This window comes from Malaclemys terrapin, chromosome 11, assembly GCF_027887155.1.
Source record: "Malaclemys terrapin pileata isolate rMalTer1 chromosome 11, rMalTer1.hap1, whole genome shotgun sequence".
NCBI classification, from domain to species: domain Eukaryota; kingdom Metazoa; phylum Chordata; order Testudines; family Emydidae; genus Malaclemys; species Malaclemys terrapin.
Genome location: NC_071515.1, coordinates 33,569,454 through 33,584,112, shown reverse-complemented (window position 1 = coordinate 33,584,112; position 14,659 = coordinate 33,569,454). Strand labels below are relative to the sequence as shown.

The 14,659-nt window shown below is 42.2% G+C and overlaps 1 protein-coding gene across 1 annotated transcript; it reads left to right on the top strand.

The window, feature by feature from the left end:
* Positions 1 to 4,452: 4,452 nt before the first annotated feature.
* On the top strand, positions 4,453 to 13,036 carry DUSP19 (dual specificity phosphatase 19). Its single transcript, XM_054043993.1, has 4 exons — positions 4,453 to 4,846; positions 5,312 to 5,358; positions 8,195 to 8,347; positions 12,286 to 13,036. Exons 1-4 carry the CDS (start codon positions 4,621 to 4,623, stop codon positions 12,505 to 12,507), a joined length of 648 nt encoding a protein of 215 aa, XP_053899968.1. The 5' UTR covers positions 4,453 to 4,620; the 3' UTR covers positions 12,508 to 13,036.
* Positions 13,037 to 14,659: the final 1,623 nt, after the last annotated feature.

The following is a 14,659-nucleotide window of genomic DNA, read 5'->3' as shown; positions in this document are numbered from 1 at the left end:
TTTAGAGAAGTTTTATTTGTTTCTTAACTTTTTTTTAATGGAGACTAATATCCAGGGGTGAAAGTAACTTTCAGGACTTACTGGTACTGCCGGAGTCCTGAGGGGGGCGGAGCCTCATCCGGAAGAGGCGGGGCCTCTCAAGATTTAAAGGCCTTGGGGCACCAGCTGTGGCTTGGAGCCCCAGGGCCTTTAAATCAACCGGGGGCTCCCAGCTGCGGAGGTGGCTGGGAGCCCCTGGGGTTCAGGGGCAAATTAAAGGGCCCGGGCTCGGCCGCCGTGGAGTTCTGAGCCCTTTAAATCCTGGCCAAAGCCTGGCTGCAGAGCTGCCGGTGGGATTTAAAGGGCTCTGGGCTCCCCACAGCGGCGGGGAGCTCTGAGCTCTTTAAATCCCGGCCCCAGCCCGGCCGCTGAGCCGCGGGCGGGATTTAAAAGGCTCTGGGCTCCCCGCAGTGGCGGGAGCTCTGAGCTCTTTAAATCCTGGCCCCAGCCCGGCTGCGGGCGGGATTTAAAGGGCTCTGGGCTCTCCGCTGCTGCTGCGGGGAGCCCAGAGCCCTTTAAATCCCGCCCGCAGAAGCTGGTGCGGTCCGGCACGGTGTATTGGCTCTTGCCGGTACGCCGTACCAGACCCTACTGGCTTACTTTCACCTCTGCTAATATCTAACATATGCCCCTCGGTTTGTACAGGTCCTTTTTCACTCTGTGAACTTACTAACAATGAAGGAGACTGTTCTGTCCTTGTGATTTTCCACTTAGATAGCAGGTCCTAAATATTCCAAAAATCCACATTACTGATGTTAATGAACTGTTTCTGCTCTCAGGAAAAGAGAGCTGAATGCCAACTGGTGCATTCAGGACTGAGACAGGCAGACCCATGATGGCTCACCAGAGGGTAGACCCTTGGATTTCAGTGCTCCATTTTACTAAATTTGAGTACTCCTTTTAAATTTGACCTCTGAAACTGTGTTTTCTACAGTGTATACCTTAATCTGCCACTAGAAGCAGGGACTGGCTACTGGGCCTTAAAAATTGTAGATTGTTTTCCTTCCAGAGAGAGATCTCTTGAAGCAGACACTTTCCTTGAAAGTTTTGGACCACCATGGGCTTTAAAAAACAACCTGCTCCAATACCCTTCATACTCTCGCCAGTAATGATGGGCTAGAAACACTGCCATTTAAATAGCAGATGATGACAATGTTAAGGGTTTTATTATATAAATTTAGTACAATTTATAAAACTTCACAAACTTTTCAGCTGTTACAAAATCTTACATATTCATCAGCTCTATAAAATACTGTCCCATCATGCAAAGGGAAATAGAGCTTGTATCTATGAACATAAAAACCTACCATTAGGTGAAAATATTCAAACACAGTCATTAATCTTTAGCCTGCATGAGTAAGAAACATTCATGGAGTTGAAAACTCAAATAATATTTCTGCAGTGAAAGGAATAGTTACATGATTCGTTTATTTTTAGACAAAGTACAAGGCCATCTAATATTGCAAAAATATATATTGATTTGAGGCAAAATAAGATGTTTTAATATATTTTTGATTGTTTTTAATCTGTGTTTTAACATTTCTGTTTTAATAATTTGTCTTGGGTCAAACAGCACATTCGGCAAGCCACAGTTCAAAAAATTAGAAGGGAATGAATTCCTTCTAATTCTTTATGCTCTGAATTGCCCTCAATATTGCCCTAGCATTAGATGTGCAATTACTCTATATAATGCTGTAAACTGTATTTTCTGCTTCACTGATCTACTGAACCAGGTAGATAGAATCAAGTTAATGTCATTGTAAACACACAGAGAGAAAATCCACCATTAGAAAATGTAACAATGAAACTGAACCACCCAGGTGAAAATGAAACAAATATGAATTACACAATTGCTAACAGTACTCATTGTTGATATGTTTTTCTCTTTGCAGGTTCACACAGGTCCATTATCAATTTTGTGGATCAGCCAAGACATCAAGATGGCTTTTTTGAAATCTATTTTTCTCTCTGCCACAGTAACTGACTAATCTTGCAAGATGCTTGCAACACCCACTGACTTCAATGGCAGTTGAAGGCATTTATCAGCTTGCAGAAAGTGCTCTGCACCTCAAAGGATTAGATCATCTGTCTGCAAAAACTGGGTATGGATTACTGGATTATTTATGGACTTTTGTTCGCAGACGCATTCAATGCTGAAATAGTTACCATAGGGACAACCACATCTTGTATGACTCCAGTGCTCATGATGCAGATCCCAGAGCATGACAAATATATTGTTCACATACACACACTTTGCAGCACATTCATCCCTTTTGGTAAACTAAAAACAGCAAACCGAAGAAGTGGGCTGTAGCCCACGAAAGCTTATGCTCTAATAAATTTGTTAGTCTCTAAGGTGTCACAAGTACTCCTGTTCTTTTTAAAAACAGCAAACAATTTCATGTGTAGTGCTGACATCTGGTGGCTAAAGCAGCTGCAGCAATTATACACATTCCTCACAGTAGATATGCCTTCAATTAGTCAGCTAGGGATTTAGCTGATTTTTATGTTAACCCCCACCCCAAACACCTTTACTGAAAATGGAGACTCTGAATCAGATGTTAAGCCTGCATGGTAAATGCTTGCAGGGTTTTTGTTTTGTTTTTGTTTAGTTCAGTCAGAAAGATGGAGGCTTAAAAGATTTAGGGCCCAATGTTGCAGACTCTTACTCACATAAATAGGCCTTAGACACACACAAGGCAGATGTCATAGGTCACATGGGCTGATTTTTTTAGGGGCACTTCTGGCCCAACCCCTTTCACCAAAGATTTTTTTCTACCCCTTTAAAGGCACCCCACATCATAAACTGGGGCCAGGGGCCAAAACACCAATGCAGCTCCAGCCCAGCCACCTCCCCAGCAGAGCTTTTGGAAATAGGGGTTCCTAGGGCAGACAATGTCCAGCTCCAGCCCTACTCCTGGATTTCCATTAATTTCAAAGGGCCTGCTTGAGTATGCATTGCCAAATTAGGTACTTATTTCCTAATCAGTTTGGAATTTGAAATGCTACCCTGGCCCAACTAAAATAAATGGGTAAAACAATGGCATGGAACCTTGTCTGGGGGGAGAACAGCCCCACAAACATACCCTCCAATCAGAATGCCTGAAAGTGTGTGTGTGTGTGTGTGTATGAGAGTGAGTGGGGGGAGATCAGAGATGAGAACATCCTTACCCCTCCCATTTCTCTCTCTCACTATGATTACACCAGTGTTGTAAGCAAGAGAGTCTCATCCTGCTTAAGTTTTTGGTGTTGGCTCCATAAGATTCTGGAGAGAAATACTGAGATATAAAATCAGTCTTCATAACTATTCCATTTGGGTGCTTACGGGTTTCTTTCCTGCAGGCATGGGATTTTTCCAATTACTATAGTTGGAGCTGCAGTGAAGAGTCTGTTTATTATGGTTGACACCAGGTTACACTGCAAATCAACACTAGTAGTTTCTGTAAGCTTTTTTTTTTTTTTTTTGCACCATCCTTGGCCACACATTGTCATAAAGAACTTCTCTCATACAAGCAAAAAATATATCTCCAGCCAACCATTTACAACAACAACAAATTAAACAAAATGGTATTCTAAAGGCAGGCAGATTACAGACTGGTGGGGCAGTATGGGGAAGCTCACATACATATCTGCTCAAAAATTTTCATTGGACAAAAAATGGGGCTTTTGTCAAAAAGGAAATTTCCACATGAAATGTTATTTTTGAAGAAATTGGTTGAGTTTCTCTTGGAAAACAAAGAACCTCAAACTCCAGCAACCCAAACCTGAAACATTTCAGTTAGATAATTATTATTTTCCACTAAAATAAAAAAAAATGTTGCTTGACTGCCCCAAAGTTTTTGGCTTTATGTTGCTGAAAACTGATTTGTTAAAAATAGATTTCTGTTCCCAAAACCCAGGGGGAAAAAAAGTTTTGCAGTGAAAACCTGAACAATTTTGTAGAAAAATTTCAACACAATGATTTCTTCCCCTACGCTTGTCAACATTTTTCACGGAGAAAGAAATCACTTCCCAACTAGCTCTGTTGCCCACCTTTCTGTAACAGGAGTTCTGTCTCCAGACGTGTTGACTTACAATGTTGACAAGCCCTGACTTCATCTGAAAATATTTTAAATTAAAACATTATAAATCACAATCCAATTTTACAGCTTCCCCAATTATTTTACAAATAACACTTCTGTAGCAGTCGACACAATCAACTAAACAAACACAACTAGAAAACAGACAAATAACAAGCGTGATCAGATCAAAACATAATGATTGCACAGGGCTATTTTTCATTGGTGTCTTGAATGCTACGGATTGAAAGCTAGCTAACAGGAAGAAGAGATTGTAAACCAATCGGGGAACGCTTTTCTATGGCCAATCAAAAGCTGTCTTGCACAGCCGTTTTAGAAAAATGTGGCTTAAGGTGGTAGCCTTCTCTTCTGCCTGCTGCTGCCTGCCCACTCCAAGCAGCCTGCCTGTTCGGTGCAGACTGTGTCATAGGCTAAAGAGAAGGAGATTGGCTTCACTTAGAAGAATTACAGGCTGCTAGGTTTGCCTGCGTTACTTGCTAGTTGGAAGTTGCCTGCTCATGTAATGCACTCACTTACTCAGGAAATCAGAAGCTTCTCCAGGAAAAATCTTAAGAAGCAATGCACAAGGGTAACAACTTTAACGGGGAAGAGAATTATAGAGACATGGAAAGATGCCCGAATGCAGGTGGTGGAAGAAGCAGAGCCAAGTGATGGGTTCAGTTGTGGTTACGTACAGGACCTTAGCTTGGACCTGCAGGTTGGCGTTATTAAGCCCTGGTTGCTGCTAGGTGAGTGCGTACAGTATTTGAATTTAAATTTTCATCCCCTGTTAAATGTCTGCTCCTGCAAGGCCCTCCTGAGCACCACTTAACTCCCACGAAAGTCAACTGCAGGTGATGCCGATACATATCTTCCATAAAGTGCTCAGCACCGCACCATTCAGGATCAAGTTCCTTCCAAGAGATTGCTATCTTTGCAGTCATAATATGACTTTCTTCATGCTTGCCCTCTTGCATTCCTGCTCACGTCGTTTTATCCAGTTAAGCAGATGGAAAGTTGGATTTATTAAACTCAGATGAGAAGTTACTATTCACAATGTAAACATATTTAGATTGCATTATTAAAATAACATCATCCCCAAGGAAAAACAAATAATTAACTTCTTTTAAAATTAAGTAGGGTATTTGCTTTGTCTATTTATATTTTGACAGCTCTATGCAAATAATGTGATACTGAGTCCCTTCTCTTTACAGGATCACAAGATGCTGCTCAGGATCTGGAGACAATGAAAAAATATGGGGTAACAAACTGCCTAACAAAGACTATAGACTGTCTTATATTTAGAACGCTTTTTTAATCGTTAGAGGATGTTAGTTTTCTGACTTTTCCCTTTAAAAATGAGCTATATTTTATATCTAATTTAATAAAGTTGCTACTCAAAAGCTTGCATCTGATCCATGCACACAATGTGATGGGTGTTCATGGGTTTCACAAGAAATATGAAATTTCAAGATTAGCTGTGGTTTAAAGTTTGCTTTATTATAGAACAGATTATATGCATCTCAAACTGTGTTTTCATCAGTCCTCAGATACTAAGCAGGGTCAATGAGCTTGCTCATTGTTTGTATGGGAGATATTCAAGGGGGGATGACATGGTCCTGGGTCTTTGGTCCCTTTCTAGATCACTGGTGATCTAATGAGAGTGGAATGTACTCCAGGGGGATTCCCCTGCTGCAGGCCAATACCCTGGCATTATAGGGACTGTGTGGATAGCCTTGTGCCACCTTGACATAACTTAGAGTAGTCTCCAGCCAGGCCAGAATTCAGACAGTGCAAAACTGGCATAAGGCCATCTTTTCCCTGTCCTGCCTAGTCTGTACCTGCTGCACCATGAGGCCCCATGCTACAGTAAGCAATGCTGATGACTCAATAAGTGCACTGTTAACCAGTTCTCCAATGTCCCAGCATAATGTTAGGGACATTTTGCTGATTGACTGGCTAATATGTTTGGAGCACCCAATACATTTATAATCTTATCTCTCTAATTTTCTCTTCTGTTCTTCTCATGTGCTCTGCTATCCCCCTCTTCTGTTTAAAACCCTTATGCTAGCTGGTGTAGTTAGGGTGAGGGGAAGCAGTAGCTCTTCCATCATATGATTCAGCATGAGGGTGAAGCCCCATTGGCCAGATCTTTCCCCAGAGAGCTAGCAGGCAAAGGTCTGGTAGAGCACCAGTCAGTGCACCCAGAGAGCAGAAGATCCTCACAGTCTTAATTTAATTTGGGCCCCTCTCCACATTCAGCTGGGATGTTTTCGCCTACTCATAGTCATTCAAGATCCCATGGCTCCTTTCTACAAGAAGGAGTACTTGTGGCATCTTAGAGACTAACAAATTTATTTCAGCATAAGTTTTCGTGGGCTACAGCTCACTTCTTCAGATGCATAGAGTGAAACACAGAGACAGAAGATATTTATACCTACAGAGAACATGAAAAGGTGGAAGTACGCATACCAATTGTAAGAGGTCAATCAATTGAAATGCGCTATCAGTAGCAGCAGAAGAAAAAACTTGGAAGTGATAATCGAGACTGTCCAGTTTGGCCAATGTACATGGCAGAGGGGCATTGCTGGCACATGATGGCATATATCACGTTGGTAGATGTGCAGGTGAACGAACCCCTGATGGTGTGGCTGATGTGGTTAGGTCCTATGATGGTGTCACTTGAATAGATATGTGGACAGAGCTGGCATCGGGCTTTGTTGTAAGGATAGGTTCCTGGGTTAGTGTTTTTGTTGTATGGTGTGTGGTTGCTGGTGAGTATTTGCTTAAGATTGGGAGGCTGTCTGTAAGCGAGGACTGGTCTGTCTCCCAAGATCTGTGAGAGTGAGGGATCATCTTTCAGGATAGGTTGTAGATCTTTGATGATGCGCTGAAGAGGTTTCAGTTGGGGGCTGAAGGTGGTGGCTTCAGAACAGTCTCTACGCAAAAGAATAAATGGACACAAATCTCACATCAGGAATCAAAACATTCAAAAACCAGTGGGAGAACACTTCAACCTCTCTAATCACTCAGTGACAGACTTGAAGGTGTCAGTTTTGCAACAAAAAAACTTCAAAAACAGACTCCAAAGAGAGACTGCTGAACTTGAATTAATATGCAAATTAGACACAATTAACTTAGGTCTAAACAGAGACTGGGAATGGTTGGGTCATTACACTAACTGAATTTTTTTCCCCCCATGTTAAGTTCTCCTCACACCTTCTATGGGTCATCTCGATTATCACTTCAAAGTTTTTTCTTACGCTGCTGCTGATAGCTCATCTCAATTGATTGGCCTCTTACAATTGGTATGCGTACTTCCACCTTTTCATGTTCTCTGTATGTATAAATATCTTCTGTCTGTGTGTTCCACTCTATGCATCTGAAGATAGCTGTAGCCCACGAAAGCTTATGCTGAAATAAATTTGTTAGTCTCTATGGTGCCACAAGTACTCCTGTTCTTTTTGCGGATACAGACTAACACGGCTGCTACTTTGAAACCTTTCTATAAGGTGTCAGTCTTGCCAAATTCAATTTGATGAATCAGATTCTACCAGCCTAAAAATTCCCTTAGTAGTTTGTTTATTGGATATGGAATTCTTCATATTCTTTCATTATCTGTTGCATACTGTGGCTGTGCACTATTAAATAGTAGGTTCATTCCACCCCAGAGGTGGCTATGTTTCAGTGATAAGTGAGGGGATTCCTATAAGTAGTTTGCAAAGGATTTTGGGTGCCTTCTTTATGAAAGGAACTAGATAACCTAAGATGCAGACTTAACCTGTAGCAACAACAGCTTCTCAAAGATTCATTTTCAGAAGTTAACTGCTTGAAACATCATCATTACCCTTATGCTTAATTCTTCTTTTGTTAAGATGGACTGAAGAAAACTGAAATGCCACTTTATACATTTTAACACTTGATAAAATCTTAAGTGGATTAAAAAATATAGTCAAGTTAGAAACCGAGACAGAATGTCTGAATAAAATTGACTACTACTATTTGATGTTCCAATTGATGTCTGCTTAATGGATAATGCTATTTTTGTTCTTGTCCATTTTGCTTGTTGTCGTCATAAACTACTTTTTTTGGCTTAGGTTACTCATGTCCTAAATGTGGCATATGGAGTTGAAAATGCCTTCCCCAATGACTTTATATACAAGAATATTTCTATACTGGATCTCCCTGAGACTGACATCACATCGTATTTCCCGGAATGTTTTGAGTTTATCGAGCAAGCCAAGATGCTGGTAAATCAATATTTTATACTATTAGTTATTCTGGGTATGTGGCAATAACTTAAAACAGTTTCCTTTGGTTAAAAAAAAACAACCAAAAACACATCAATCATGCTTTTCTTAGAGTGATCAAATATTATCTACTAGATTTTTTTTAATGCAGTATTTCTTAATTCGATCTATAGCAATGAGTGACTTTTTGATAAGCAAGTCTTAACATAGGTCCAGATCTCTCTTCCAGGAGTAAAACATGCAGGGAAAATGGAAAGCCCTATAAGCTTCTAGAATTCATCTATTAGGGAGCAGTGTTTTGACATACCAGAGAAGAAGCAGGGAGTTTGGCAGTGCAACTGGAAATCAGTGGGGTTTTGCTGGCTTCCTCCAGCTGTCAGGGATACCTCAGCCTGCTACTGTCCCTTGAACCCTTCCTTAAAGGTGAAACACAGTAAACTATGAATTAACATAAAAATAGTTAGAGCACACGTTAGTAACTGTAACCAAAGGTCCTGATTCAGCAAACCATCCCCGTTCAGCAAATATTTACTGAACCGGGATAGACATAAGCTTGTGTTTAACTGCTTTGCTGAATCAGTGCCTAACTGCATGTCAAAATTCCTGTAGAAGAACAAAAGTAGGAAATAGGACAAAACTATCATGGCAGCATGGCAGCTTTCATTTCTGATATTCTGTTCTGTGTACATGCACTGATCTCATTTCTACAGAAGTGTAAGACCAGGATATCAAAACTGAGATCTACAAAGCAAGTCTGGGAACAGAATTTTGCTGTGTTTTAGGTTGATTCCTTTTTCTACAAGAATTGAGGCACTGTCAGGTTGGGGGGGGGGGGGGGAGATGTCACATCTCATGCCAGAATTATTAAAAACCTTGGCAGGCGCTACAGATAATCAAAGTCCTCTCTAATTGTTATATGTTGAATTACTATATTTCATACAGGCCATTGACTTTAACAGTGCAAGAAGAGAAAATGCCTTGACAGTCAAACCTGGTTCTGGATTATTCCACCAGATCTATCATGTTCATTATTTACATAGCTTAGGATAAAGGAAGGTAACATTGCCCCATCCGCTTTTGTGTCACATAGTGTTCTTTCTTTCTAACATATCATTTACAAGTTACCTGAAACAGGGTGTCACTCAATGACCTCCTGCAGGTTTCCAGTTACGATTTCCACTTCATTCCTAAATGATACTTGCCAGCTTAGTGTCACTGCTCCACTTCAGAAGTTAATTTTCCAGTTACTTCTCTATAATCAGACGTATTCTTATAAAGTCTTCCATGGCAATACTAATATTTCTATACTGCAAGATGTTTATGTGTGCTAGACTGCCAGGAGATTAGATTAGAACAGTGGTCACCAACTGGTCGATCACAATCGACTGGTCAATTCTAGAGGATCTCTCAGTCGATCGCGATCTCCGGTGGCAGTGTAGTGTGGCTGCCGCTAAGGCTACCCCGGCCCCACACTACTTCCGGAAGCGGCCTCTGCAGTCCCGCAGCCCTGCGGGTGGGGGGGAGGGGGGGGCAGGGGTCTCCCGCCGTTCGCTGCTCCTGCCTTCAGGCACTGCCCCCACAGCTCCCATTGGCCGGGAGAGCTGCAGGGGCAGTGCACGGAGCCATGTGCCTCCCACCCTCCCCACCCCAGGGGCCATAGGGGCGCGTTGGCCCCTTCCGGGAGCAGTGTGGGGCCAGGGTAGGCATGGAGCCTGCCTTAGCCTCGCTGCGCCCACTGCCAACCGGGAGCCACCGGAGATAAGTGCTGCCCAGCGGTAGGTCGTACTGTAACCCCCATCCCTGAGCCTCCTCCTGGAGCCTGCACCCCAAACACCCTCCTGCACCCCAACCCCAGCCCTGACCCGTCCCAGAGCTAGCACTCCTTACCCCCTCCTGCACCCCACCCCCCTGCCCCAGCCCTGACCCCCCTCCCAGAGCCAGCACCCTGTACCCCCTCCTACACCCTAACACTCTGTCCCAGCCTGGAGCCCTCTCCTGCACCCAAACTCCCTCCCAGAGTCCACACCCTGCCCCCCTGCCCCAGGCTCAGCCCAGAGCCCCCTCTCACACTGTGAACCCCTTGGCCCCAGTCCAGAGCCCGCCCTTCCAACCCCCCTGCTCCAGCCCAGTGAAAGTGAGTGAGAGTGGGGGAGAGCAAGCAACGGGTGGGGGGAGGGATGGAGTGAGCGGGGCGGGGCTTTGGGGAAGGGGCAGGGCCCCAGGGAAGGAGTGGGGTAGATCCTGAATTGCCCTTAGATTCAAAAAGTGATGTTGGGTGTAAAAAGGTTGGAGACCACTAGATTAGAACAAACTGTGATCTATGGAACACTTGCTGTTAGTCTGCAGAGAGCTGTTCCATAGATTTACTGGGATTGCTTGGGCAAGTCACTTAATCTCTCTGGTCTTAGTTCACCACCTGTACAGTGGGGATAATATTCCTTTCTCCCACACTTGATCTGTTTTGCCTATTTAGATTGTATGTTCTTTGGAACAAGGACTGATTTTACTCTGTGTGTACAGCATCTAGCACAATAAGGTCCTAATCTTGATTGGGACCCTTAGGTGATACTATAATAATAATAATAATAATAATAGTTTCTGGACGGGAACCTTGTCATTTAAAAGGTCTTATTTCCCCAGTGAAACTTCCATTGACTTATTACACGTTAGGGGCTGTCAAACCTGGCCTTCGGGTAGTTAGAATTTAGATTAACTAAGAATATATGTATACTTTAAGAGGTCTGTCACAATGGTGCTAGTAATTTTTCTCAATGGAAGTGAGATATTTCATCTGACTGGACCTCTTGCCAGGTCACAGACTAAGATGCAGGCATCACAAAGTTTGTTTAAGGTAAATACTAATTTTTCTTGCTTTACAACAACTTTGATAGTCTTTAGATTTCCCATCAGTTCCAAAGATAAGCTGCATTTCCTGTGATTTTCTAGATGGTGGCTTCCTTTTTAATTGTTAAGTAATCTCCATTATTTTTATCAGAACAGCAACATCTTTAAAGAGTTGTTCAGGACGTTCAAAAATGTTGTTCAGACAAGGTTCAGGCTGTTTTAAAAGAAGTATTATTACTATTTGTTATTATTATTTAATTAGAGACGAGACTGAATGTAACTCCCAGAATGAACCCCTGTGAACTTGGGGGAAATTCAGATATGGATCAGGGTCAGGATTTTGCACCTCAGGTCTATCTCTAGTCATTTATGTCTAATCAAAGTACAAAATAGAGTAGATAGCAAATTTATTTCTGTTCATTACACACGTTTTTCTAAGGTCTGTTTTGACATAGCTATTCGTGAGCCTTATCCTGCCTACCCAGAGTCCGCACAGTTTGTACAGTGCTTAGCACAACCGTGTCCTGGTCCAAGACTGAGGCTCTGAGGCACGACAATAATACAAATAAATAATAATGATGAATGAGTCTTGAGTGTGCAAAGAATGTGGGATTGGACCTGCAGGATTTTAGCCTGGTTACAAAACACAAATAAGTTCCTCTCCACACTACAAATCATTGACTCTGGGACTTGCTCTCTCCAACACCATTGGTCTGACAGAGCCTGGATTTCTTAACTTCCAGGGCAAGCTGCAAGAAATCTATTTTAGGGAGTGAAGAGGAATGGCGTGAGGGATTTGGGGGTAATTGATTGCAGGATCTTAGTATAGAATGGGAGGTTCTTAACTTCAAAAGAGGCTACTTATGTTATTACTTGGCCATGGTGAAGCAGCTTTGGTCAGTAAAGTTTTTGGTTTAGGGCATTTTATCCTTGTTTGTAGGTATTGATATTTATACAATTGCTTAGAGCTAGACAACATGCTTTTAATAAACCTAAATAAACAGTAGGACATGCTATATGAAATGTCACTGCCTATATAATAGACAGTAATACAGTATCTCAAATGACTAATGTGTTTCATTTTTCTCTTGAAGGATGGAGTGGTGCTGGTTCACTGTAATGCAGGAGTTTCTCGTGCTGCCGCAATCATCATTGGTTTTTTAATTAATTCAGAAGGACTCAATTTTGCTAGGGCATTTTCTTGGGTGAAAAATGCCAGACCTGCTATCTGTCCGAATCCTGGCTTCATGGAGCAACTTCACAAGTACCAAGAGTGCAGTAAAAAGGCAACTGGAAGCATAAATGATCACAAATGATAAAATGAGAGAAATGCATGCAACTATCAGTGTGGTTATTCTGTAACCAATGTGCTGGCATAGCATACCTTAAACTGTCATTTCTGAATTTCAATAGCTATGTATGAGGGGAGGGTAAATTCATTTCCCCCACAGTTAATTCTTCAGCTTTTTAGTCTAAATAGACTGTTACACTAGTTGGTCCAGGCATCAAGTTGCTAAGAGACCAGCATTTCCCCTGATATTCTTCCCTTGACTTCAGAGATGGTTTGGTCCAAGGACACATTTTTCCCAGAGTGGTGAAAAAATGATCAAACAAGTTCTGCTTTGTTTGAAATATCAGATAGAACAGAATGGTAGGTTTTCATTGAACTGTCTGTGGAAGTAGCAATAGAAAAATAAAATAAAATGCAGGCTCAGATAATAAAGTTACCCCATCTACTTTAATACCAAGTCCAATCTTTATCCATTCCAGCGGGTTATAAAATCTAGGTAATAAACTGTTCTTATAATAAAATGCCTCTGTTTTGTTCTTAAGTTGATCTTGCAAGGCAAACGGGTTTTTATTGAATTCCGTGGGTTGGCCAGACAGTAAGGAGCCTTCTCTTCCCTCGCATCCTGTTCAGGGGTCAGCCACAAGCCTCCTTAAGAATAAAGGAAGTGCTTCCGGCTGGAGCTTTCAGTGATTCTAGTCTCCAAAGCAAGAGGGGAAAACTTACAAGGACAAAATACTGCCCTCATTTACACCCCTTCAAACCAGTAATAAAAACTGGTTTAAAACTGAAGATGGAGATGACATAAAGAAGCAGTGCCAAAAACAGAAGGTTGAAGCTGAGATACCTAAAAGAGGCAGGACGGTGGAACAATTAGTAATTTTTTCTTTAAAGTTCTTCATCTCGTCATTATCCTGACAGTTCTCATAATTGACAAACAACTCAAAGTGAGAAATTCAAGAATAAATAGGTGTGAAAAGCTTTAAAGATTAATTTCTTTACCATAGGCAGTATTGTTGGTTTCATGATTCAACATTTCTGATCTCTTAATTTGCAGTAGAAATGAAATAACAGGATTTGGGTGGGTCAAGTATAAATGTGTATGTAAAATAAAGGACAGCTGAGAGATTTGTTATAAATATATAACATGCCTGCCTTTGGGCACCAGTAACTTGACTTGCAGTATTTCCTACAATGGGTTTAGGAAATGCCACAGTAAATTTAATTATATTAAGCAGTAGGTATTGGTATTTTTAAATGGTGGCCATTGTATTAGTGTCTCATATATGTATGTTTTTGGCAAACTAATCTAAGGAGCTTTTATCAAAAGCTAAACCAGCACGTGTACCTCAAGCATATTATCAGTAATGTCAGCAATGTTCTCAAGGCTCAGTAGGATTTATTTTGTGCTAAAAAGACCATGGTCCTGATCCTGCAAGCAAATCTACGTGAATGGAACCCTGGGCCCATGTGGAGTTTCACTGAAGGCAGCGATGCTTCACATGGGTTCAAGAGTGGACTCACTTGCAAGATCTGGGTCGATATCTGTATAAGTGAGTATAAGTGAGGGTATAAGTGAGAGAGGTTGCTGTACATGTGTTACAGTCTCACTGGGTAGAGTTTGCTGTGTGTGTTACAGCTTCACAAGGGGGTAGGGATTGTTGTGTGTGTGTGTTAGTCTCACAGGGGTATGAGGTCATGTGGGTTTCTGTGTGTCTGTTACAGTCTCACAGAGGATGCAGGAGATTGCTCTCTGTGTGTGCGTTTTTGTGTTACAATCTCATGGAGTGTGGGGTTATGTGGGTTGCTGTGTGGGTGTTAGTCTTCTGGGGTTGCTGAAGGTTACCATCTCAGAGGAGGGGGCAGCAGTTGCTGGCCACGATACAGTGTCACAGAGGTTACTGGGGTTTGCTGGGTGTATTACAGTCACGGCGGTGATGGGTGGGGGTAGTCAGGCATGTTACAGTCTCACAGGGGTGATGGGGGGGTTGTTGGGTTTGTTACAGTGTCACAGAGGGTGATGGGGGAAGCTGGATGTGTTAGTCTCATGGGAGTGATGGGTGATGATGGGAGTGGTGCTGGGTGCGTTACAATCTCACGAGGATGCTGGGGGGTTGCTGATTGTGTTACAGTATCATAGGAGGTGAGGGTAGGTTGCTGGGTGTGTTACAGTCTCACGG

Coding starts and splice junctions, on each gene's coding strand:
- DUSP19 (XM_054043993.1), top strand. CDS start 4,621: ATGCACTCACTTACTCAGGAAATCAGAAGCTTCTCCAGGAAAAATCTT. Junction 4,847..5,311: donor TAAGCCCTGGTTGCTGCTAG/GTGAGTGCGTAC, acceptor TTCTCTTTACAG/GATCACAAGATGCTGCTCAG. Junction 8,348..12,285: donor TCGAGCAAGCCAAGATGCTG/GTAAATCAATAT, acceptor TTTCTCTTGAAG/GATGGAGTGGTGCTGGTTCA.